The 24,331-nt window shown below is 37.8% G+C and overlaps 3 protein-coding genes across 3 annotated transcripts in view; all 3 read left to right on the top strand.

Moving 5' to 3' along the window:
* LOC134647978 (probable 26S proteasome non-ATPase regulatory subunit 3) overlaps window positions 1-24,331 on the top strand; it is a 174,495-nt gene that overhangs the window by 148,393 nt on the left and 1,771 nt on the right. The window lies entirely within an intron of this gene.
* LOC134647932 (MPN domain-containing protein CG4751) lies at window positions 41-5,724 on the top strand. The gene is made up of 7 exons (XM_063502316.1): window positions 41-320; window positions 410-526; window positions 1,503-1,737; window positions 2,011-2,104; window positions 2,468-2,637; window positions 3,206-3,454; window positions 3,912-5,724. The coding sequence occupies exons 1-7, from the start codon at window positions 123-125 to the stop codon at window positions 5,534-5,536; spliced, it is 2,688 nt and encodes an 895-aa protein (XP_063358386.1). The 5' UTR covers window positions 41-122; the 3' UTR covers window positions 5,537-5,724.
* LOC134648243 (chitin synthase chs-2-like) overlaps window positions 6,315-24,331 on the top strand; it is a 36,092-nt gene continuing 18,075 nt past the window's right edge. The window contains exons 1-13 of the mRNA XM_063502729.1: window positions 6,315-6,668; window positions 7,310-7,404; window positions 8,935-9,179; window positions 9,591-9,757; window positions 10,123-10,459; window positions 11,462-11,664; window positions 12,829-13,144; window positions 14,066-14,286; window positions 15,263-15,342; window positions 15,978-16,129; window positions 16,781-17,254; window positions 19,664-19,864; window positions 22,492-22,718. Coding sequence (XP_063358799.1) covers window positions 7,313-7,404; window positions 8,935-9,179; window positions 9,591-9,757; window positions 10,123-10,459; window positions 11,462-11,664; window positions 12,829-13,144; window positions 14,066-14,286; window positions 15,263-15,342; window positions 15,978-16,129; window positions 16,781-17,254; window positions 19,664-19,864; window positions 22,492-22,718 — 2,715 coding nt within the window. The 5' untranslated portion in view covers window positions 6,315-6,668; window positions 7,310-7,312. The remainder of the gene's footprint in view (window positions 6,669-7,309; window positions 7,405-8,934; window positions 9,180-9,590; window positions 9,758-10,122; window positions 10,460-11,461; window positions 11,665-12,828; window positions 13,145-14,065; window positions 14,287-15,262; window positions 15,343-15,977; window positions 16,130-16,780; window positions 17,255-19,663; window positions 19,865-22,491; window positions 22,719-24,331) is intronic.

The following is a 24,331-nucleotide window of genomic DNA, read 5'->3' as shown; positions in this document are numbered from 1 at the left end:
AAATTTCAAAACTGAAGAGAATACCAACACCAAGGCTTTACACCGGTTTTGTGCTTTAAAGTGCTGCGATGTTTTTATTTAGCTAATGACGAGAATAGTTTAATTCATCCATTTAATATATAATGAATGCCATGGATCTACAAACTTCGCATTTAGCTGCTGCTTTGATGTCTGGCACAAACTCTTATGTCAGTAATACAGTACCAGAGGCTGCAGTCAAAAGTGCTCCTGATGATGTTAAGGCAGATAAAACTATCGAGAAAGACAGTGTGGAGGAAGAGAAGGAAGAAATCGGAAGTGGTGAAGAGTTTACAGATGAGGCAAGTGCCTAGTTTCATTTAAAATAAGTTATGATTAAATATCTACCACCAATAATTCCTTACAACTTATTTTTGGCTTATTTTTTTAGGAATCTGAAACACAACCAGGTAGCAAGTCTACACCTGGTCGAGGTGTCACTCTGCAAATGTTACTGGAAGAAAAAATGTTGGAGCCAGGCAATGCTGCAATGACAATAGAATATTTGGTTAGTATAATTTTTCTACAGCTTGCTCCATTTGAAATTCATTCCACCTGAGTATGTTTTGTTGAATTATACATTTGTCAACTGCTGTGTAGCTTTCACAGACAATTCTTTTTGGCAATTAACTATTAGATTATGAAGTGAAGATCTGGGCCATGTTGCATAACAAACAACAACTAATATTACAAGCGGAACTCCTTTTCTAATTTCACTAAAAAGGAGTTCCGCTTGTAATATTAGTTGTAGTTTGTTATGCAACATGGCCCAGATCTTCACTTCATAATCTAATAGTGGCCCTGGCTATGAAACAATACCAAATCTGACAAGATAGGACTTACACTGATATTATTCAAATGTGCAAAGCGGTTTAAGAGGTACAAAAGGAGTAGCAGACAACCTATTGGTATCCTAAAACACCTTTGTTTGAAGTAAGTCAGCTGTCCTGCAGCCACAGCCAGCAAGGAAGCAAGTAGCTGTTAATATTTTCTTCATATTAATATGTTGCGCATAATTTCCTGTGACATTCATAATTTATAATTGATAGCTGTTGACTGAACATACTGCTGGGAAAAATCTCTCTTAGTTTTATGTCTTCATTTCAAGTTTTAGACCTACTTGCTTAGATTACTGCGAATATCCAATAATTGTACTATTGAATAAAATAATATATTTTCCAATATTTCCTTTGGTCAAAAATATAAAGTTGATAGAGGATTAGATACAGTGCAGTCAGTGCATTAGAGCAGTTATTAATTATTCATGCAAATTTCAGATGAATCACATGTTTATTGTAATTGAATTGGCTGCTGTTTTGATTGCTGAAATACTGAACACAGAGTACATAATTATATAAACAGATGGTTGCTGCTTTATTGAAAAAAAAAATGCTTGAACTATTTTAAATTTCTAAAGTTATATAGAAACCCTTTAGTTTTTATGTTTACAAAGAATGATAACATTTTATAAATCTTGCTTACAGGGACAAAAATTTGTAGGTGATTTACAATCAGATGGAAAGATTAAATCTCATGAGACTGAAACTATATTTTGCTCCCCGTCCGCTTGGGCAATACATTGCAAAAGAATCATAAACCCCGACAAAAGGTCTGGGTGTGGCTGGGCATCTGTTAAGTATAAGGGCAAGAAACTGGATACAATTAAAGCCACTTATTTGAGGAAGAAACAACTTCAAAGAGAAAACATGCATACCGATGGTATGTATATTTTTATATCCACGGTTTAGCTTGCATGTGATTATTCATCATTTGCGCTTCCTTTCTCTAGATCTAGGTATTGTCAATTAATATTTCTATATGCTAAATTTCAATAATCTGTAGTTTATGGTAATTTTCTATTTAAATTGATTATATCTGCAGGTAAGATGGAATTCACATTTTTATGGCTGATGTCTCTGCAAAGATGATGTTTGTATGTGTTATTTCTATTTGTAGTAGAACAAATGTGCATTATTGAACTCTTATTTGCAGAGGAAACTGAAATGGAAGTGGAAAATCCTCCAGAACCGCCACCACAAAGGGTTGTGGTGAAACACAACACAGTACCCAACAGGATGATGCAGCAGTAAGTTTATCTTAATACCTAAATTGTGAGAAACTGAGATATATAGGAAATTTTGTAAGTAAAGTAATGAAGTAGTGTTTTGTAAGTGATGTTGATGAGTGGGGACTATAGCCCGAGCCCTCTCGCGCATGAGAGGAGGCCTGTGCCCAGCAGTGGCTGAATTATTATTATTTATTATTAAAGTAATGAATGTACAAAGGGAGCTTCATTTTTCCTTAAGTAAAGCAGTAGTATTTGTTTTCCATTACACAAATAAATACATATACCATACATGTAAAATTTATTTGTAACACCCAATTTTATAGTAAAATAAGGAATTAAAATACCATACAAAATAAACATATAATTTTCTCTTTGTTTCAGTGATGCAAATATGCTCATAGAGGCAGTCTCATTCTCTTCTGTAGGGAAAGTGCAGCCATTTTTGGTATCAGTAAGTTCTAACGCTTGTCTTATACTTGATATACATTGTCACTTGAAGAAACAAGAAGTTTATGGATACCTCGCTGGAACTTGGGACCTTAACAATCATAGTAAGTAAAAAATAAAAAGAATATTTTCTAAAAATCACATATACCCAAGTACCTATTTAAAACTTAGATTGAGTACTTACACAAATTAAAAATATTGTTAAATATTGAGCATGCTACTAGTGACTTGTTTTACAAAAATAAACTTTGTGTTAATTAAATAAATTAATTTACACAGTTATAAATTTCTTTACAAGTGGTATAAAAGCTATATTCATAATGATATAATGGTCCTGTTTTCAAATTAATTTATTCTAAAAGACACTGCACCTGCTTAATCTTTCTGGTTTTACCCATTGGTTGACTGATAGAGAATGCCTTAAGGCATTAAGTCCGCCATTTGTACCTTCATGTATTGTGCAATAAAGATTAAAATAAATAAATAAATAAAAAAAGTATGGGTGAATTTAAATTTTGAACAAAAAAAAATTACTTGTCTACCCTGTGGTGTGGCTCTGTGTGCACAAAAGGCCTGTATCAGATTTTTTCGTGATGTGGTAATTTTTTTGTTATGCTATTTAAATGTTATCTACTTTGAGACCCTCATACTGACTATTCATATTCTTTACAGATGTGATGATAACTCATACATTCCCTTGCTTAATAAGCAAAAGCGACCCCAGGCCGCGGGTACTGGTAGAACTAGAGATCCAGATGGAAGTTGAGAAGCTGGGCCTCACTCTGCTTGGATGGTATCATTCACACCCGACTAATCCGGCCATGCCCAGTCTAAGAGACTGCGATAATCAGTTAGAATATCAAATAAAGATGAGAGGTCCGTCGGAAATTTCGTATATACCGTGCATTGGAGTCATCTGTTGTAAGTTGTGACAAGTTTATTTGTATTTATACCTACTGTATGGAAAGAGTTATTTCCATTATAGTTAGAATCTTGACTTTTTATTGAAAAATAAGTCAAGGCAAATATTTGCCCTATACACACTATCTACTTTAGTTCTCAAATTTGTGACTACAATATTTTACACTACTTTACGCATCATAGTGTTCCTTTGTCTATAGTAAAAGTAAGTAGACTCCTTCATGTGCTCTTGGCCAGGTATTTCTTTAAATTGATATTGATCAGTTAAGATTTTTGATATATCGTCAGATGACAAGGAAAAGTCACTAATTACTAAAAAAATATTTAAACAAAAATCAAACCTTCTTTTCGTACTAATATGGTTCACTATGGCTATGAACTTGTGGTGGTACTTAGTGACTTTTGCTTGTCACCTGACGATATGCGATTTGTCTAATGACATGTCATTTTGTTTCAGCCCCTTATAACCCAGAAAGTCCCGTCTTGGAATCTTCCCTAACCTGCTTCTGGGTGATACCACCGCCGGAACAGCGCCCCACAGAATACCCGCGGCCCTTACTGCTGCAGTACAACATGCTCCACGACACGCACTTGACTCAACACGCCATGGAACAGATCAAAAACAGCATCAAGTATTACTTCACATATCCCGATGAGACATTCGTTAACTTCAAGGATAACTTCAAACCAGATATTACTTATCTAGACAAATTAAAGAGTACCTTGATGCCTAAATTCCCGCGTGAGCAAAGTGATGGGCTATTGTGGCACTTTATACGTGACGAACTAGGGTGCTCCTCTGAACATGATGACAAAATCGACTTGGATGCTCTATTGGCAGTACCTCAGCCGATTCCCGTATCGAAACCAAGTCAAGCGACATCTATACCGAACTTTCCCTCAGTTAGCACATTGCAGCAAATGGTCAGCAGGCCTGCCGGAGTCCCGCCTATTAACGTGTCTTCAGGTCTTGGATCGGCATCTCCTCATAAATTTGAAACGCCGCCGCTGAACATTCCCCATATGCCAACTTCATCTAAATCGTCTAAGTCAAGTACTCCATCATTATCATCAACTTATCCAACTGGCTTGGATATGTTAACAAGTATGGCATTAGGCTTGGGAACATCTAACATGCCAATGCCTTTGGGGGCGGGCAGTTTGGAAAGTATTGCCGCCGCAAACAGTATGCTAACGGGGCTCACGCCAGGAATGTCGTCTAGTTTAGCGGCGAGTCTGACTGGTGGGAAACTTCCAGACCCGCCCTCTTATGCGGCTTCTTTACACAACTTAACCAGCAGCATTAGCAGCTACGATAAAGCATCTACCAGCACTTCGACCAGTACTACCACTTCCTCGACTCCCATACCCGCCAATATCGCTTCAAATCTCATGATGAGTTCGGCAGACATAGCAAATGCCTTGTTCTCGGCTAGTAAATATTCCAGTGCTGGAATATTAGGAATACCCGACCCGATGTCCAAATCTACATTAGCCGCCAACAACATGTTCTTATCGCCATCTCTGATGAAAATGCAAGAGTCCCTCATGAAGCCACTCTCGAGCAGCAGCCCTATCAGCACTAGGGTAGGTTTAGACCAGAGTCCGCTCATGAAGTCTCCTCATGATTTACTTAAAGGAAACAAAGACTACTTGCCACCAGACTTTGGTAGTATTGGGAAGGGAAAATCAGACACCCCACTGGATCCTATGAACTTGACTGAGACTACGACGTCGTCAAAAGCAGAAACGTCGAAAACAGACAATATCGAGCAGCAGGCAACAGATTTCAGCTTGCCTTCTAGGGTGGGCGGAGAGTCATTTTTGAACCAAATGCTGGAACTTACAAAGAAAACTACAATGCCTGATTATTTAGATTACAGCCAGCCGCTGAAACTGTCAAAGTCGGAAGACTTGTCAGCGCCGGCGCCGAGCCACTCGTACTCGAGTACGGGAAGCATCGTGGACACAATATCGCAAGTTGCGATGGGCAATTACTCTGGTCACGAAGAGCCTATAGATTACGGCAAGGAACAAGATTATAGCACGACTCAAAGTACGACAGGCGAAAATGGAAGTTAGGAATCTCATCTGTGCTGCTAGCAATAGCTCTCATAAGTATTATATTTAGATATAAGTACTTTAATGTATTGTGTGGCTGAAGTACTAAACGTGCTGGTTTTAAGGCACCGATGTAAGATAAGATATATTATGATACGTAAATCGTCATTCCACGGTTTATGTCGTCGTCCAAGTCGCCAGACCTGTGTCCGTAATACGGAGGAAACGTTGCGATACAGAAGAAAGAGATGCAACACGGATTCTTGGGCAAATATAGCCAAGTGTGTTGCGACTCTACGTCAGCGATAAATTTTACCATGTAATATTTTATCGTTTCAACGAATAATGTTGAGAATGTGTGACTGTGTGTGTATGAATTTTAATTAATAAAGTACGGTTTTGATACTCGATGTACTAAAATGTTCGAATATATGAAATGATATGAATTTTACTAGTTTGATGAGCAAGTGTAACTGTCCCATCGAATGATGATGAGCGAATGCTATTGGGATGTGGTATTTGCCAAATTAGTATTGTAATGGATAATGTTGCGCGCAGTATTTATTTTACACTTAAATAAATTAATATTAATCTCAATCTCGTCACTCCTTTCATTATCCTATTTATGACCGGTTTATATAGAGGAAAGTAGATAGTTTTATCAGTTCGACGGAATGCAGAGATTAAGAGGGAACTCCCTCGCAATTATTGCATATAAAATAAAAATCTTATCGTAGAAAGGTAACATTTTAACTAACCACTATATTTTCTTAGCTATTTGCAGCAAAGCACATTGCACCTAACTAATCGATCTATTCACAGATAGCAAATATGATAATGATATGTTATTTCCTTAATTCGTAGGAACTGAAATCACGGTCGCTTTAATGATGTTAGATAGCGGCTAAGTACGTAATCAAGTCGATAATACAATGAAAGATAACTTCTGATAGGTATTTTATACCTCATATGGCTTACAACCCTCCACTTAGTATTACTGGCCGGTCTTTTATGCATTGACTGATAATCATTAAAATCTATTGTTTAGTTCACAAAGTGTTCGAGTGATTTTACTGTGATGTTTAATTATAATTTTATACAGAATTCTTGTGGCAGTTATCCAAAATAAGTTTTAAAAGGGAATTCCAAAAAGGTGAGTCTGACTCCAAGTAATTATTATTTTATCAAACTAATTGATATGAAAATTAATAATTAAATTTGCGCTTTCATTATAAAAATTTACAGAGACCAAGACTACCTACGCTTAAATATATACCTACTTCCCAACCAGTTCTCTGTTCTTAACTTCACCTATATATACCTACTTGTTCAGGACTGATCAGGACCAAATTCCGATATTTAATTGTGATCCTTGGTCAAGTAATGAGAACAGTGCAATGCACCACGGCAGTGTTTAGCTGCTAAATTTATTCATAGACGTACAAAGGCGGCAACGTTATTGCGTAGAATAAACATTTGTTTACTAATCGATATTAAACTTTCGTGAGACATATTTTAAACTGTTTATACGACAACGGTTTCACTCACTTGAATTTTTAGTCTCTATTGGCGACATGTTTCGGGCCCTTCGGGGGTCCTTCCTTAGGCTCGACTGCAACTGCGGCGCGATCAGTGCACGAGTTGCAGTCGCCGCGATCACTCGAGCCTGAGGAAGGACCCCCGAAGGGCCCGAAACATGTCGCCAATAGCGACTAAAAATTCAAGTGAGTGAAACCGTTGTCGTATAAACTTGTTTACTAGTTTGTTTTGTAATGAAAATGGCCGCTGTTTCAGGCGATGGCGATGTCCTCCGGCCTAAAAGGACGGAGAGACAGCGACGAAGATTCTGACGTGTACACGCCGCTCTTCGACGACACAGAGGAATTTGAGTATGTTGTTTTTATCATTGGTAGTTGTAAATGTTGTAATCGAAGTCTAGTACTGAAAACATCCAAGGGTCGCTCTTTTCGCAGTTACGCAGTTTCTTTATGTAGGTAAACACTGTATTTCTGTGTTATTGCTAAGAATAAGTTCGCAGCACATATGCTGCTTAATATATGCTGCGAAAAATATGCATACATATTTTTGATGAAATGATGTCTTGTTGCAATTCAACCTACTGCAGTCTACTGTATACGCAGCTTCGTTTTATGTTCACTAATTAATTAATTCATAATGTGTCAAACTGTCCATGCGCATGCAGTTTTACAGCTCGCTGTAGGTACACACCTACATTTCATAACTGCCGAAATAGTTTCCGAAATACAGAATATCTTCTGCTTGTATCAAAGTACCTGTCTTGGAAAGGTGCGATTTTTTACTGGTATTTTTGATGCAGATTAGGATCTAAAAACAGTAGTGTATCATACGTACAATACCTACATACAAGATGATTAGAATCAAAATACTTATTGAATTATTTCAACGTCCGTTGATGATAAGACAACGTAATGCTATATTTTGTTATTACAGGGATATGAATGGATCGACAAGCAGTGGATATAAATTGCAACGTCAAACAGTTACAATACAGTTACATACTACAAAAAAAATGTGCATATTGGCTCAATCTATATTAAAAAAAAAAACATTATACAGAAGTTGGGCCAACGATGGGGAATTGTTAAAAGCGCTATTAGGTACTATCTCCTAGGGCTTTGCCAACCGTTGGCTACCGTTGAGCAACCAAGCAATAAGCATAGGTATCTACTACTAGGGCTCTAGTTATCTGCATTAACATTGTCGCCTACAGGCCGAGATATACATACATACTTATAGATACAGCATGCATATGCATGCATCACGGCTCCGCCTACCTTCACATTGCATCGCTTGTGTTGCTACATAGGTACCATCACGCTCCGCGATTGTTACGCCATTTAGGGATCTAGTAAAAATGGACATTCCATAGCGTAAGTATGGAACAACCAATTTAGCTAGGACCCTAAATGGCGTAAAACTAACAATCCCGTGTGGTGACTGTACCTAGTTCAGTAGGTTGATCAGTAATCGTTTCTTTTGGTAAAAAATTGGTTCGTTTTTCAAAGTCTGTTAAAGATGTAGACGAATCGATTCACACCAAAATACCTTCCCACATTCATACACCGCGAAATTGGCAGCAGATATGCCGATAAGCCGATACTTACACACCTAAAAACCTAGCTTTACTGTGACAATGGACATTTACAAAGAAATTCGTTGTTTAATCCATAATTCCCCGGATTATCTTAATCCTTTTAGAGAAGATTTACCAAATATTGACCCATTATGATAAGAATTAGTCATTTATCGAATAATAAATGTTTTGTTTTCATGACATGCTTATAAATACATGATTTATTATATACCTAGGCATATAATAAATCAGGATAGTTTTTATGAATCATCAGGTCAAAATTGCAAAATATTTGAACCAACAGCCAGCGAACCGCACAAGAAACGAAAGGATGGGACCTGTTCCTCGAAATACCCGTAAAGAAGGAGAGCGGCTCCATGGCCACTACAGAATGGATAGACTTCAGTGTCAAAGTCCTCAAAGTGTTGGCGTACATCGGCGTGTTCACTGTGGTCCTCGGGGCGGCGGTTATTGCGAAGGGCACACTGCTTTTCATCACGTCGCAGTTAAAAAAAGATCGGCAGATAACGCATTGTAACAAAGCGTTGGGTAAGTTTTTATCAGTAAATAATATAATTTTACTATGAGCTAAAAACATACAGGAACTTCAGTGATATTCAGAATGGGAAAGAGTGAAAATATTTTTGAGAAGAAAATAAGTATGAAAATAAAAATGTTTAAATTTAACTGATACAAATTATTACCGCTCGAACGCTATGGGACAAGTTAGGTTAATGTAAGGGACGCAGTTATGCGTTACTCCATTAGCGGTATTGCTATCTTGCCCTATGGCATGGCTGCGTCTCTGTTGAAATGTCTATATCGACTCAATATGTGTACGCACTTAGTGTACGAGTACGAGCCATTACCAAACACCTGTACCATAACAAAAGCGACTTTAATGCCAAGGCGTTATAGAGCTTGTGTACCCACCCTCACTAATGATATTATTTTTTCCAGCTTTGGATCAACAGTTTATAACAGTTTTGCCCTTAGAAGAACGAATATCATGGCTGTGGGCTATTTTTATCGTATTTGCCGCCCCGGAAGTTGGAACCTTCCTGAGATCAGTTAGAATTTGCTTTTTCAAGACTACCCCAAAACCGACTAAAATGCAGTTTTTTGTGGTAAGTTAATAATTTAATTTTAATAAGTTAGGTATTAGGTATATGGTTAGGCCTGGCTTGGCCTGTTGATTAAGATTATTTAGTTAGGCGGTTGGCGGTTGACTTGAATAAATGGTTATCCATGTTGCTAAAAAACGCGCGAACTATAAAATTTATATTGATAATAAACAGTGATCGGATTTTACGGTGCAGCACCTGTTAAATGTTTTTGGATTTTTGTATATTTGATGTAATAAAATCAGAAACATATTCAACAACTATCCATTTGTGTCAACCTGGACAGTGGTGTCCTGTTTACCTGCAGATTACCTACATCACCTAAATGTTACCATGATGACAGATATTTTTTTTTTGTTCTCCCTCAGGCCGTTTTCGTGGAAACGCTTCACACTTTGGGAGTAGCTCTCTTTCTTCTACTAATTCTACCAGAGTTGGATGTTGTGAAGGGAGCCATGCTCATGAACGCCCTATGCTTCGTGCCTGGACTCCTAAACGCCATTACCAGAGATCGCACCGACCCCCGGTACCCAATGAAGATAGTTTTTGACGTGTTGGCTGTGTCGGCACAAGTAACGTCCTTCGTCGTGTGGCCTCTCTTAGATGACGATGAGACGACGGTTTTGTGGTTGATTCCAGTAGCCGCTGTTTTCATATCACTTGGATGGTGGGAAAACTATATTAATGCCGACCTAAAAACTTCATGTAAGTTGAAAATCAAGGACACTTAAAAGCGCTTCTAATCTGTTCAAATATATTAATTTTACCATTTGCCCCACTGATAACTGACCGTAAACCTTATTATAAAAGGCATAAGGTCTACCGATGGACAGTTAAAGAGTGTTGCTGTTTATCACTGATTTGAACTTTCACGATTTTTACACATTATTAAATTGTACAACGGGACTTAATCACGTATTTAAGTTTTAAGATTTACCTCCGACGTTTCGAGGACGGCGTTGTCCCCGTAGTCTCGGAGAAGACTGGCTTAAGTTGACATCAGCATCTTCTAACCGCACGAGTTTTTCGAAATACCCGCACATGGTCTTGTTTATCAACTTGAACGTTTTGCGCACTAGGGATGTCACCCTGTCGACACACAACACTAACGATATTCGATTTATCGACTGTCGATATTCGTTTACGCTTACATTTACTAATGACTGGATTCCATGTGGATGAGATCTTGAAACCCTCGTCCCTCTTAGAGATCTTAAAACTTAGATACGCGATTAAGTCCCGTTGTACAATTTAATAATGTTGCTGTTTATGCCGGTAAATACACACTTTCACGTTAAAAGGTATCCATAAAATGGGAAATTAAACTATGTACCTATTCTAAATAATTATAATCGGTGTATTTCGTAAAATGATTGGAGTATTTTTGTGCAATCAACCCCGATTTGAATTCTAATTATAGCTGGTCAACCAAATCTTGTCAGTAAAAAAAGGCGCGAAATTCAAATTTTCTATGGGACGATATCCCTTCGCGCCTACATTTTTCAAATTTGCCGCCTTTTTCTACTGTCAAGATCTGGTTGACCAAGTATAGTCTAGTTATTGTCATTAAAGTTAGTTGTAGATAGTCTACAACTCTACACTATGTGTGTCTAAGTTCTCGGAATTAAACAAAGACTCAATTCATTTACTGTAAATCTTTACGAGGAAAATGTATGTCCTATTAATCAAATGGATTATACTTTACAGCGTCATCGGTTCTTTATCTAAATGGATTGCGCGAGGGCATCAAGAAATCGCGTTATCACATGCAAAGGGTACTTTCTTTGGTGAAGATCGCGGTGTTCATGTTCTGTATCATGATATACTTGCACGTTAATGACGATGACCCTGTGGCGTTCTTTACGTCGGTAGGCGATGCGTTTGGAGAACGATATTATACGGCGTACGAGGTAAGTTATAAGACCTGGGGGCTAGCCAAGATGACAATCCTACATCGACAAATGCCAAACGTACTAAAGTTTGTTGGTCGACCGTAGTACACGTTTAAGCTATTGTGTACACAGTTCAACTTTATTATGGATCGAATATACCGCCGCGAATATATCGAATATAGCCGCTACATGGCCACGTTACGCATACTGCGAAAGTTTTTTTATCTACCTCGTTCAGATAAATGGCGCATAAATTTGTGCAAAGCGTGCCTCTCAGTGGGCTTTGTTTTCGACATAACATTTAGATTTTCTATTTATCGGTTTATAAAACATGTAGATTGTAGGTAGTCAGTAGACACCAATAAAATACAAACAACGCTTTGCCAACATTGCGGTTTATACATTTTGTAATTGGTACAGGTAACTCAAAAATAACTAAACAAAGTTAGTGTTTCTGACTCGATGAATGACTACCTAACATTATAATGCACATGATTTATTGTCATATATACACCGTGGGCGTTAATGACCCGAAAGATCTAAACCAACGATTTTAGAGCCTAATTAGAGTATATAAAGTTATATAACATACATATATGATTTTATAACAGCACAGTTAAGTTATCCTGTTATATAATTTAACATTAACTGAGTCTGAGTCGTTTTTGCTCCTGAGTTATGCATGTTTTGCTGGACTCGTAGCATAGTAGTACAGTCAGCATAAAATAGATACTGACGACCATTTGATATTGATACTGACTCTACAAGCGTGTATGTATAGTGTATACGTACCTTCATAATTTATTTAGGAAATTGTTTTTGAAGTGAAAACTTCTTTAGCGGCGCTGTGCACTTTTTGTGATGGGGAAAAAATGTTAAACTCGTAACAGGTGTCCCGTGACCGTAAGACGTAAGACGGACACATGACCTGATCGAAAAACTGTTACTTCAATGTCATTGAGTTTTTCTTTATTGATTTAAATGCCATCTAGTGAGTTTCCTTCTGGTATTAATATAACTCGAGTATTAACAGTGATATGCTTAGGGGTTTCAAGTAATGCGACGAAATAACGCTAGATGGCGTTAACCTCAATTGTACATAGTGCTGCAGACATTTTGCAATAGTGATTGAGTTTTCACTTCTGCCGGCACTCCCTGAGTGCAACCCGTTGTTTTTTTCAGGTCCAAGTGATAATAAGAGATGCCGTACTAGGCATAATGGACTTCGATGTAACCGGCGGCAGTATAGAACTGCCAGTATACTGGCCAGCCGCCCTATGGGTCGCTTTCATACAAGTAGCAAGTGCATACATCTGCTTCGGCGGCGCTAAATTCGCTTGCAAGATTCTCATACAAAACTTCAGTTTCACATTTGCTCTGAGTCTGGTCGGCCCGGTGACTATAAATCTGTTGATTGTGTTTTGCGGACTTAGGAATGCCAATCCCTGTGCGTTCCATAATACGATACCGGACTATCTGTTCTTCGAAATACCTCCAGGTTAGTAGGCTTCTCTGCATTAATAAATTCTAACTTATACACTTCTAGGTGATAACCATTAATCAGTCCTGTAAATCTATTATTATTATCTGCTATCTATGTAATAGCGTAACTTGTTTAATTCTTTATATTATATTGCAAAATATTTTTAAATCAAGACCAAAATGGAATTGCTACTGCAACAAAACCTTTTTACCGTAGGTAAAAACACGCTAAGGGTATAGTACGGCTCTTCTGAGGTGAACTTTTCGCTTCGAGCCTTAATCTTTCAAACAAAGGCCATTGTCTCTATTATCGCAAAACCGCTTGCTCCCGAGTTAGCACGTGCCAGTACAACATTCATATTGAAAAACAACCGGTATCGTCATAGTATTAAGGTTCAAATTTAATGTCACTGATATTCTAGATATTACGTTTTGGTAGTGTAGGACGATAAACCGCCCCGAAGCGATACGGCGCTCATATTATTTTGATACTTAGTGTGGTGTTAAAAATGAGACGTGGTTATTTATTATATTGTTTTATTTAAATTATTAGCTTGCGGTGGTAAATATGTTTATTTGGTATGTATGTTTTTCAATATGAATGTTGTACTGGCACGTGCTAACTCGGGAGCAAGCGGTTTTGCGATAATAGAGACAATGGCCTTTGTTTGAAAGATTAAGGTTCGAAGCGAAAAGTTCACCTCAGAAGAGCCGTACTATATTTTAATCGTATTATACAAAGGTCAGTGAGTCAGTGAAATCAGTTTTATATTTTAAATAAAAAAAATAAACGTAGAAAAAAAATTGGCTTAGGTATATGCATCTAGATTTGCTCACGCGTCAATATATGTAATTTGTATTCACCACGTATGTAGTAAACTTCAGGACTTAAAAACCATATAAATATTTAAATCAATTTAACTTCATTCCTTTACAGTATATTTCCTAAGGGAATACGTGGGTCGCGAAATGGCCTGGGTGTGGCTGCTATGGCTCATGTCTCAGGCCTGGATCACACAGCACGCGTGGCTACCGCGCTGCGCGAGGCTCGCAGCCACCGACAAGTTGTTTGCCAAGCCTTGGTACAGTGGACCGCTTATAGACCAATGTCTGCTGCTAAATAGGACAAAAGATACCGACATTGATGTTGACTATGACGTACGTATGGAAGAGTTCTTTTTTAGGGTTCCGTACCCAAAGGGTAAAAACGGGACCCTATTACTAAGACTCCGCTGTCCGTCCGTCCGTCCGTCCGTCTGTCACCAGGCAGTATCTCACGAACCGTGATAGCTAGACAGTTGAAATTTTCACAGATGATGTATTTCTGTTGCCGCTATAACAACAAATACTAAAAACAGAATAAAATAAAGATTTAAGTGGGGCTCCCATACAACAAACGTGATTTTTGACCGAAGTTAAGCAACGTCGGGCGGGGTCAGTACTTGGATGGGTGACCGTTTTTTTGCTTGTTTTGCTCTATTTTTTTGTTGATGGTGCCCTGGATGGAACCCTCCGTGCGCGAGTCCGACTAGCACTTGGCCGGTTTTATTAAGGCCCTGGTCTCCTATTTTATGCTGTACGCGGCGTCTGGCGTCAGCGTCAACGTTTTTGAACAAAAAAGACGCTGACGTCGACGTCTAAAACAGACCACAACAGTACATCTCTATAGTAAGCATCGTGACGCAGACGCTGTAAGCGGCCGATGGCGTTTATAGGAGACCAGGGCCTTACACACGCAAAGGTGTGTACCATTAACAGCGGTTAGCAATCATGTGTCAAACCCCATACATTTTGTCAGTGACAGTTAGACGTGACTTAAACACAACTTAAAGTACAAGTTAAAATGAAAATGCCCACGCATGGAACAGTTATTTTTGCCTGCGTTGGTAAAGGTTGCACAATGGTCTGGTTGCTAAGGCGATTCTCTGAAGCACGATTATGGCAACTGCGTTGCGAACCCCTGTCTGTCCGCTTTATTGAGTATTACGAAATATTAACACTGATTATGAACTACTTTTAAACAAAGTTCTAAATTTTCCCTTCAATTACCGCGATTTGAGTGTATAAAAGAGGAATCCAAGTTTCTGTTTGTAATATAAAAGACATGAGAGCTAATGATGCTACAATGTTTCAGGAACTAAAAGATGAAGATGAATCAGTGGCAAGCTCCGATCGAGTTGCTTACGATGCCCATCCATCAGATAATATAACCAGGTACAACTTATCTCTAGCCTTTATACTCGAGTTAGAGAATTACAATTAAGATGCCGTGAGTTCAGCCAGCAGATTTTGAAAAATCGAGGCGCTTTTTTAAATCATATACGGTCACACACATAATATGAATAGCAATCTTGAGGCCAATAACAATGATATGCGCGATCACGGGCACGCTCGGCTGTACGCGCAGCGACCTGAACTCACGGCGCCTTAAGGGGGACTGAAGGTTGCATCAAAACCGCCAGTCAGTCATATTATTATAGGTATATGGGAAGTTTTATAGTTCTCATTAAATTGGGGCATTATCTATGAAAAGGGACCTTATTGTCGATGGCGCTTATGCCGCACAGCGTCGCGCGGCATTGTATTTATATCGGAGCATCGTTAATAATGGCGTAAGCGCCATCGACAATAAGGTCCCTTTTCATAGATAACGTCAGAATTGGGAAGTTGGATAGAAGAGACCTCTGGAAAATTTCACATAGGCAATTTCCATTTTGGAAATGGAAAGTATGAGCACATACTAAAATATTTTTTCCACTAGGAATATTTCGCTACTTTGACATAATTTATCACATCGCATCACTGATTATGCTTATAAACATGATTGCATTGTTTTATGCCTTTTACAGAATATACATTTGCGCGACAATGTGGCACGAAACAAAAGATGAAATGATTGAGTTCTTGAAGTCCATCTGCCGCTTAGATGCGCACCAGTGTGGAAAACGTATAGAAAGGAAATATTTCAATATTATGTCACCAGATTATTATGAGCTTGAGGGTACGTATTTTGAATGGGAAAATTAACTCAAGGTCGGTGCACACCGGATGAGTCACCGTCTACAGACTTGGAGGATATAACCAAACGGAGACGCCTTTTCTGTACAAAACAGTCTGCCGATTTTTGCGGGGGAGGGGCAATTTGGGAAATTCTTACGTGAGACGGCACCCCGCTTGCGTGACGTATGCGTATGCGTGCACGGCTCAGTAATGCAACCGGTGTGCTCTGGCCTTTAGACGTGCGACGAAGTTGAAAAATAATTCGCAGTGTTAGATTTACAACTTTAGCTTCACTAGATGGCGCTGTTCATTTTGAGATGAATAGATTTTCAAACATTATCTAATTGTTCTAGCAAATTCTTGTTGTTTTCCGTGGTATTTGGATTCGATTTATTTTATTTAACTTTCTGTATTTTAGCACGAGGTATCAAAGTTATAATTTAAAGTAGATATTGGCACTAGAGGTATCTAGTGGTGAAATTATAGTGTTTTTCACATAACTTGGGCACGATTACAGCTCTCATCTCAATACATATTTTGCCGATTTTGCGTTTTAAGGTTATAAATTGTATGGAGATGACAGCTGTCACCGTACCCAAGCTAAAATATCATTGCTATTGTAAAGTCTATAATTTTTGCATATTCATTGCAGCGCATATTTTCATGGACGATGCTTTCGAAGTATCAGATCACAGCAACGAGGAATCCCAAGTGAACCGTTTCGTAAAATGCTTAATAGATACCATGGATGAGGCAGCATCAGAGGTCCATGCAGCCAATATCAGACTGAGAGCGCCCAAAAAGTACCCCACCCCTTACGGGGGCAGATTTGTATGGATACTACCCGGGAAAAACAAGTTGATTTGCCATTTGAAGGATAAAGCCAAAATAAGACACAGAAAACGGTGGTCTCAAGTGATGTACATGTACTATTTCCTTGGCCACCGCTTGATGGACCTACAAATCTCAGTGGAGCGTAAAGAAAAAATCGCTGAACACACGTATCTTTTAGCTCTTGACGGCGATATTGATTTTCAACCTTCCGCAGTGACTTTGCTCATAGATTTGATGAAGAAGGATAAGAATTTGGGAGCGGCTTGCGGACGCATTCATCCGGTCGGATCAGGTTTGTGAATACTGTAATGTGGTGCTATAGTTTGTCAAAGGACTGTCTCCTTTCAAACATAGAGAGAATCGTACTGTCTTTGTCTTACACTAGTACTAGCACCCAAAAGAAAAGGATGAGTATAGTTTTTTTTTGTTCTTATTTACTGACAATTTGGTTTGACCAACCAGGTAACCATATAAATGATTCACGTTAAATGGCGGGAGAAGGGACGTAACGGTATTGCTATTAAAATATGAAATGTGTTTAGTGCACATAAGGTTCAAATTTCTTTGATTTGTGGAGCGCCTCGCCGGCTAATTGCGAAAACCAGACATTACTTTGTCATATGTCGGATGTCCAACGCCTATGACAAGCACATATGAGTTCTGTAGTTCTCAAAATTTAAAACATAGACAGAGAGAATAATACTGTCTTTGTCTTACACTAGTATTAGCACCCAAAAGAAAAGGATGATGTTCTTATTTACTGACAATTTGGTTTGACCAATTATATAAATGATAGCGGGATCAAATGGCGGGAGTAGGGACGTAACGATTTTGCTATTAAAATATGGAATGTAATTAGTGCATATAAGGTTCAAATTTATTTGATTTGCGGAGCGCCTACAACGCCTAATTGCGAAAGCCAGACATTACTTTGTCATATGTCGGATGTCCAATGCCTATGACAAGCACATATGAGTTCTGTAGTTCTCAAAATTTAAAACATAGACAGAGAGAATAATACTGTCTTTGTCTTACACTAGTACTAGCACCCAAAAAAAAGGATGAGTATAGTTTTTTTGTTCTTATTTACTGACAATTTGGTTTGACCAATTATATAAATGATAGCGGGATCAAATGGCGGGAGTAGGGACGTAACGATTTTGCTATTAAAATATGGAATGTAATTAGTGCATCATATAAGGTTCAAATTTCTTTGATTTGTGGAGCGCCTACGGCGGCTAATTGCGAAAGCCAGACATTACTTTGTCATATGTCGGATGTCCAACGCCTATGACAAGCACATATGAGTTCTGTAGTTCTCAAAATTTAAAACATAGACAGAGAGAATAATACTGTCTTTGTCTTACACTAGTACTAGCACCCAAAAGAAAAGGATGAGTATAGTTTTTTTTGTTCTTATTTACTGACAATTTGGTTTGACCAATTATTTTATATTTGATATTTGATATTTATTGAAAACAAATTTTACAGCATTACAGCTAACACCAATGCACTGTAAAATTAAGTAGTAAAATTAAGTAAGTAATAATAAAGCGATTAATAAGCTACCTATTGCATGTTTAATTCACAAAAACGTAAAATATCTTTAAAAAGTTTACGACTTTGGTCGGCAAACAAGTCGCAGTCAGGTGCAAAAGATAAAAGATTATTAAGGAGTGCCCGGGAACGGACAATTGGAGAGTACTGGTGTGCAGTCGTGTGAAAGGTTCCATTATCTAGGAGGCGATGGCCACGACAACGTAGGTAGTTGTCGGGAACAAACAATTATATAAATGATAGCGGGATCAAATGGCGGGAGTAGGGACGTAACGATTTTGCTATTAAAATATGGAATGTAATTAGTGCATCATATAAGGTTCAAATTTCTTTGATTTGTGGAGCGCCTACGGCGGCTAATTGCGAAAGCCAGACATTACTTTGTCATATGTCGGATGTCCAACGCCTATGACAAGCACATATGAGTTCTGTAGTTCTCAAAATTTGTTGGCGCTCTGACCTAATCGGGCAAACGCGTTTATTGTAAAGGGTTTTTTAACGTTTATTAAACGGGATAAGCAATATAGGTTTATCTCATTTTGGCGCCTAGTCTTCGTTCGTTATCCAGAAGGGTTAGTTTTTCCTTCCAATAAAGTTCTTAGACAGAAATAAAGAGGTATAATTCAACCTTTGTTCTCCGTCTGCCTAAAACGGATTGTGCCTATGTAGCTCTCAAGTCTAAATCGCACATGACATAAAACGTCAAGTTCCTAATTATCAACATGCCATTATAGCTTTTGTACTAAAGGGTATTAAGACTAAATGGCTGTTAAGCTACATCGCATTACGACTAACACGCATTAGGACAACAGCGGTATTATTACTATGCCACTTAAAGATTTAGGTAAGTGCTCGAAACAGGCAGTCCACTATATAGACAAACAGCAGAAATGACCTATCGCCCCTGAAAGTTGAAGTTTAGGCAAAACGCGAGTATGTCACTTAGAGAATTAGGCACGAGCTCTAAACAGCCGGTCCACTATACAGACAAACAGCGAAACGGCCAACAAGCTAGATAGTCTTTATGCCGCTAAAGATTGAAGTTTAGGCATAACGCGACATAGGCACTATCCGTTTTAGGCAGACGGAGAACAAAGGTAATCCAAGGATATTATTAACTAGTATTCTTGTATTATTCTTATAGGTTTCATGGCGTGGTACCAGATGTTCGAGTATGCCGTCGGCCATTGGCTGCAGAAGGCGACAGAGCACATGATCGGATGCGTACTCTGTAGCCCCGGCTGCTTCTCGCTCTTCAGAGGCAAGGCTCTCATGGACGACAACGTTATGAAGAAATATACGCTCACGTCGCACGAGGCGAGGCATTATGTACAATATGATCAAGGTATTGCAATTTTTTTTTAATTTTCTAGGGTTCTTTAGGTTTTTTTTTGCGCGTACTTGATTGGGTTCACCTTAAATCCTTATAATGGGTGTCCCAAAAAGGACGCAAGATTTGAAATTGATGAAAAACACATTTTTTTTTCGTTATAGTATATTTGTATATAAAATCTTGAAATACATAAAATTGGGTTATTTGTGAAATAATACGTCAGGGAAATGTCCTCCTAGGCTTTGCTGGCACATACGCACTCTTTTGTAAAAAAATTCTATAACCATTTTGCATAGATGCGGCTGAATTTCTCCAATGCAGCGTCGAATTTCCTCTTTTAAAGCATGAGTGGTTGTGGGCTTATTGGCATAGACTTTGGACTTTGATCCACTCTCCCTGAATTTTCCAACCACTCTGCTCACAGTTGATGAAGTAGTCAATATTCCGACCATATTTTGCACGGAATTTTCGAACCGTACCCGCCAAACTTTCATTACTTTTGAAATATTGTTCAATAATAAAAACGCGTTGATCTTTCGTATAACCCGCCATTTTTACAAACCCTAAACATTCAGCTGTCAAATAGTTTTTTTTTTAGGGTTTCCAGCACTAAAATACAAAAATGGCGGCAAATTGAAATATTGCGTCCTTTTTGGGACACCCTTTAAAAGCACGTTAATTATCTACATTTTTTTTGTGCTGGGCTTGTATGTTCAAATATGCACTACCTAATGCAAATGGTTTCGAAATTGTTTTTAACATGGATGGGCAAATATTTAAAATTGCTTTAAAAACATCATAAATGTCTATATCGGTTACTTTGGATTATCCACTAATATCCTTATTTTGGACTCACGCAGAAAAATACAGACCTAATTCATGGTACCCATTGGACGGGGGAATACGGATGCATTTGATGTTTGCACGGATTAAACACTTTTAATAGGCTACATGCACTGACTTAATATAAAAGAAATAGACACACAAAGCAGAACAAAAACGTCAAGAAATGTGGATCCCAATGACGTTTCGCACCATTTGCATTGATGATAAAAACGCTTACGTAAATTTTGAGTCAAGATAAATGTTTCGTACAGAAAAGAGCTTAATGTCGTAAGCATTAAGTGTCAAATTTGCAAACATAAGTACCAACACTGTTAAAAAATTTAGTCCGATGGCACTAAACGTAACGTACTTACGTCAAACAACGTCAAACGAGAATAATGAACGAATGGAGTCACTTTGGTACACTTTAATATGTAGTACTGTACAGGAAAATATTAAAATTGAAGTAATAAATAAAACAAATTTAATTTAATCGGGAGCTCAAATAAAATTAATTCGTGGTTCAAATTCAAACAAATTAAATTTTTAATTCGTAAGTATACGTCTTTAAATACTAATTTCCTTGAAATAAATTCTACTTATTAAATAACTGTGTATTTAAGATCTACATTTACTCATAGCACGGGTGCACGGGGACATTTAGATACTGATTGGATTTTTTTTATAAAGTCTACCTATACTTTATAAAAAAAAATCCTGTGGTTGTCACTGTGTTCCGACAGGTTTAGCATTTACAGTTAGTCGATGTAAGCCCTTATTGGTGGTGTATATGTCGGAAACAGGGAAATGGGCCAAACACACAAGTGCCGTTTTGCCTTGTTTAAAACTGCATCACCCCTATCTCTTGCTATAATTAAATAGCAGTCGACTTTGCACGTCGCATAGGTTTTCTTGGAAATCTTCAATTTAAACATAATATTATTTCTTATGAATTCCATATAAAAATATAAAAAAATATTGACCTCACATCGACTCAATAGAATTTTGTTCCTTGACATCCCTTCTTTGGTACTAACAAATTAATTTATTCAAAACCATAAAATTACCACCAGATTACATAAATTATGTAATGCTATCCAAAGAACTAACCGAAAGAAATACATTCCATCCTTTTTCCTTGTTTTATCATTGTTATTTTTACATATTTTAACGGCACATTTCGTAATTGTTGACAACTTCACATTTGAGCGTTTCAAACAAGACTAAACGAAAAAGTAATGCATGATCTGTTTTGACATCACTTTTGTGGGGCCATTTTTGGCGGCTGATTGGGTATCCAGTTCTTTATACTATATCAATGGCTACATGACTATTTTTTTTTATGGTATCAATCGATCGGGTTTGTTTTTAGGATCAAATGTCTATTTGGGACCCATTGCATTAAAGTAACACAAAAGTCAGAAATTGTAGTCAAAGGCCGACAGTCGCACTTCACTCGTGAAACGCCCTATACCAAACGGACAAGGGCCGTGACGTCATCGCCCATCTTGTAGTATGGACAAAACAAGAAAATTGCGTTTTTGTCGGTGAAATATTGCGTTTATGTACATAGTTGCTATACAATATTTTTTTGGATGAAATGTAAGGAATCGAATGGTACCCTTACTTTTATCGTTTTTGGAAGTTAAAAAAAACTTAAATTTTGTAACTTTCAGGTCCTGTATTTTTGTGATTTTTCAATATTTTATTTTAATATCCACATTATTGTGATAAATTGCTCGTTTGCTATCTATTTTACTAGATTTTGTTATAAAATTCAACATGTGTCATCATCCCTATTTTCTTAATTCCAGGCGAGGACCGATGGCTTTGCACCCTGCTCCTGCAACGCGGGTACCGCGTCGAGTACTCGGCCGCGTCCGATGCGTACACGCACTGTCCCGAGTCGTTCGGCGAGTTTTACAACCAGCGCCGGCGCTGGGTGCCCTCTACTATGGCTAACATCCTTGATCTGCTGGGCGATGCCAAGGAAACCGTCAAATCTAACGATAACATTTCGACACTCTATATCAGTTATCAGGTAAATTTATACTCATGGTCCCATTCACAAAAAACAAGGAAATGTATGCCTTAGGCCGCTTTTAAACGTCCGTGTTACGCGTCTACGTCCAGTTTTGAATGTGGATACCAACAGCTACACCCAAGAAAACAAGACATCGTCGCCTGTCACGGACAATTGTGCGGTGAAAACAACGGACGTCTACATGCCTTTGGCTCATAAGTAATGGCGTTTTTGACCGTTGATTCTTAAGGGGACGGTATATGACGTTTTCGATTTAGACCTCACTTTATGCAATCAATTTGTTCAATGAATGATTAATAACTGCATTAAATTATACGTAAATCTGTTCACGAAGAAGCCGTGTACCGGCTCTTCACGCCATATTTTTTTTTATTTCCTGTAATTCTCTACAAATCGACACTAAAAGTGTCCAAAAATCAAAATGTGGAGTTCCGTTTGAGCAAGACGCATTACAGTTTTGTCTTTGACAGTAATTGAGTTGTTGTGGGATTTTGAAGGCTAGATAACTAAACTACCAGATTATTATCTACTTATATTTTTACTCACAAATACAACACAGAAATTCAATCCCAAATGTAAACTTTCGTATAATTTCCATACATTGACGACATCACTCAAAACTCTTCTTCGAGTCAGATGGCCGTTGGCCTTGCATCGAAGCAGACGTGTACGTCGTCATAGCTCGTTTTTGACATTAATAAAGACATTTCATCATATACGCATACGAAAATGTATACCAGTAGATAAATTGTATTTCATAAAATAGGGTAAATAAATATAATCACGTCGAGCTCCAGTCAAATTTTAAATGTGAGTTGTTGTTATTTACGGGTCGTAACGGTCGAAAACAGCAGTAAATTATCCTAAAACAATACGATTACAATCGAATTTAAGTAACTTGTTCCTTCAAAACCCGCTTAAAATGAAAAAAGTTTAAAGACTCGTTTTACTGATTGGGATTGATTTTCATTATGCTGGTATCAATTTTGCGTCATTATAAAAATGTATATGACTTCTGTACGTCAATGACTTTTGATGTCAATTAATTGTAATCTTGTATTTATGTTAGAGAATATTATATGTTCATTTAAATATTACTCATCTATTAATACGAAGCGTAATTCGTTTAATACCTAAAGACTTGCAGTGTCTACACCTACTTTGTTGACGTTCGTTCCGTCTATGTATGCGATTACGTAACGTGCTGTTCTGATAATCTTCAAGAATCAAGATAATTAATAACGGCAAGACCAGCATTTAGTACCAGCGAGTTTTGCGGATTTGGAGACCGAGATGAAGCTTACAGGCCAATATCGCTGCGGCCTGGCCTGCTTATTGTTATGTGTATAAATCGAATGTTATATTAATTTACTATAAAAAACAATGTTTTATTTCAGTGACATTCTGTGCGTAGAGGTATGTATGTTTCGGTGATTATAAGAATTATGTCCACACAATAATCGTGCAAAGCAGAGACTGCATTATTTCTTTACGGTATAAGCGGTAAGGAAAAACTCATTGGTATCCTGGCTCGTACCAATGAGTTTTTCGGAACTTGTGTACGAAATATCATTTGATATTTACCACTAGCTTTTCGGTGAAGGAGGAAA

This window comes from Cydia amplana, chromosome 5 (genome assembly GCF_948474715.1).
Source record: "Cydia amplana chromosome 5, ilCydAmpl1.1, whole genome shotgun sequence".
In the NCBI taxonomy this organism is placed as follows: Eukaryota; Metazoa; Arthropoda; class Insecta; order Lepidoptera; family Tortricidae; genus Cydia; species Cydia amplana.
This window is presented reverse-complemented; position numbering and strand designations above follow the sequence as displayed.

What these genes read in the sequence shown, in the direction of transcription:
- LOC134647932 (XM_063502316.1), top strand. Translation starts at nt 123, where the DNA reads ATGAATGCCATGGATCTACAAACTTCGCATTTAGCTGCTGCTTTGATG. An exon ending in AGAAAACATGCATACCGATG is followed by an intron (nt 1,738 to 2,010) that starts GTATGTATATTT and finishes TCTTATTTGCAG; the next exon opens with AGGAAACTGAAATGGAAGTG. An exon ending in TTGGGACCTTAACAATCATA is followed by an intron (nt 2,638 to 3,205) that starts GTAAGTAAAAAA and finishes TATTCTTTACAG; the next exon opens with ATGTGATGATAACTCATACA.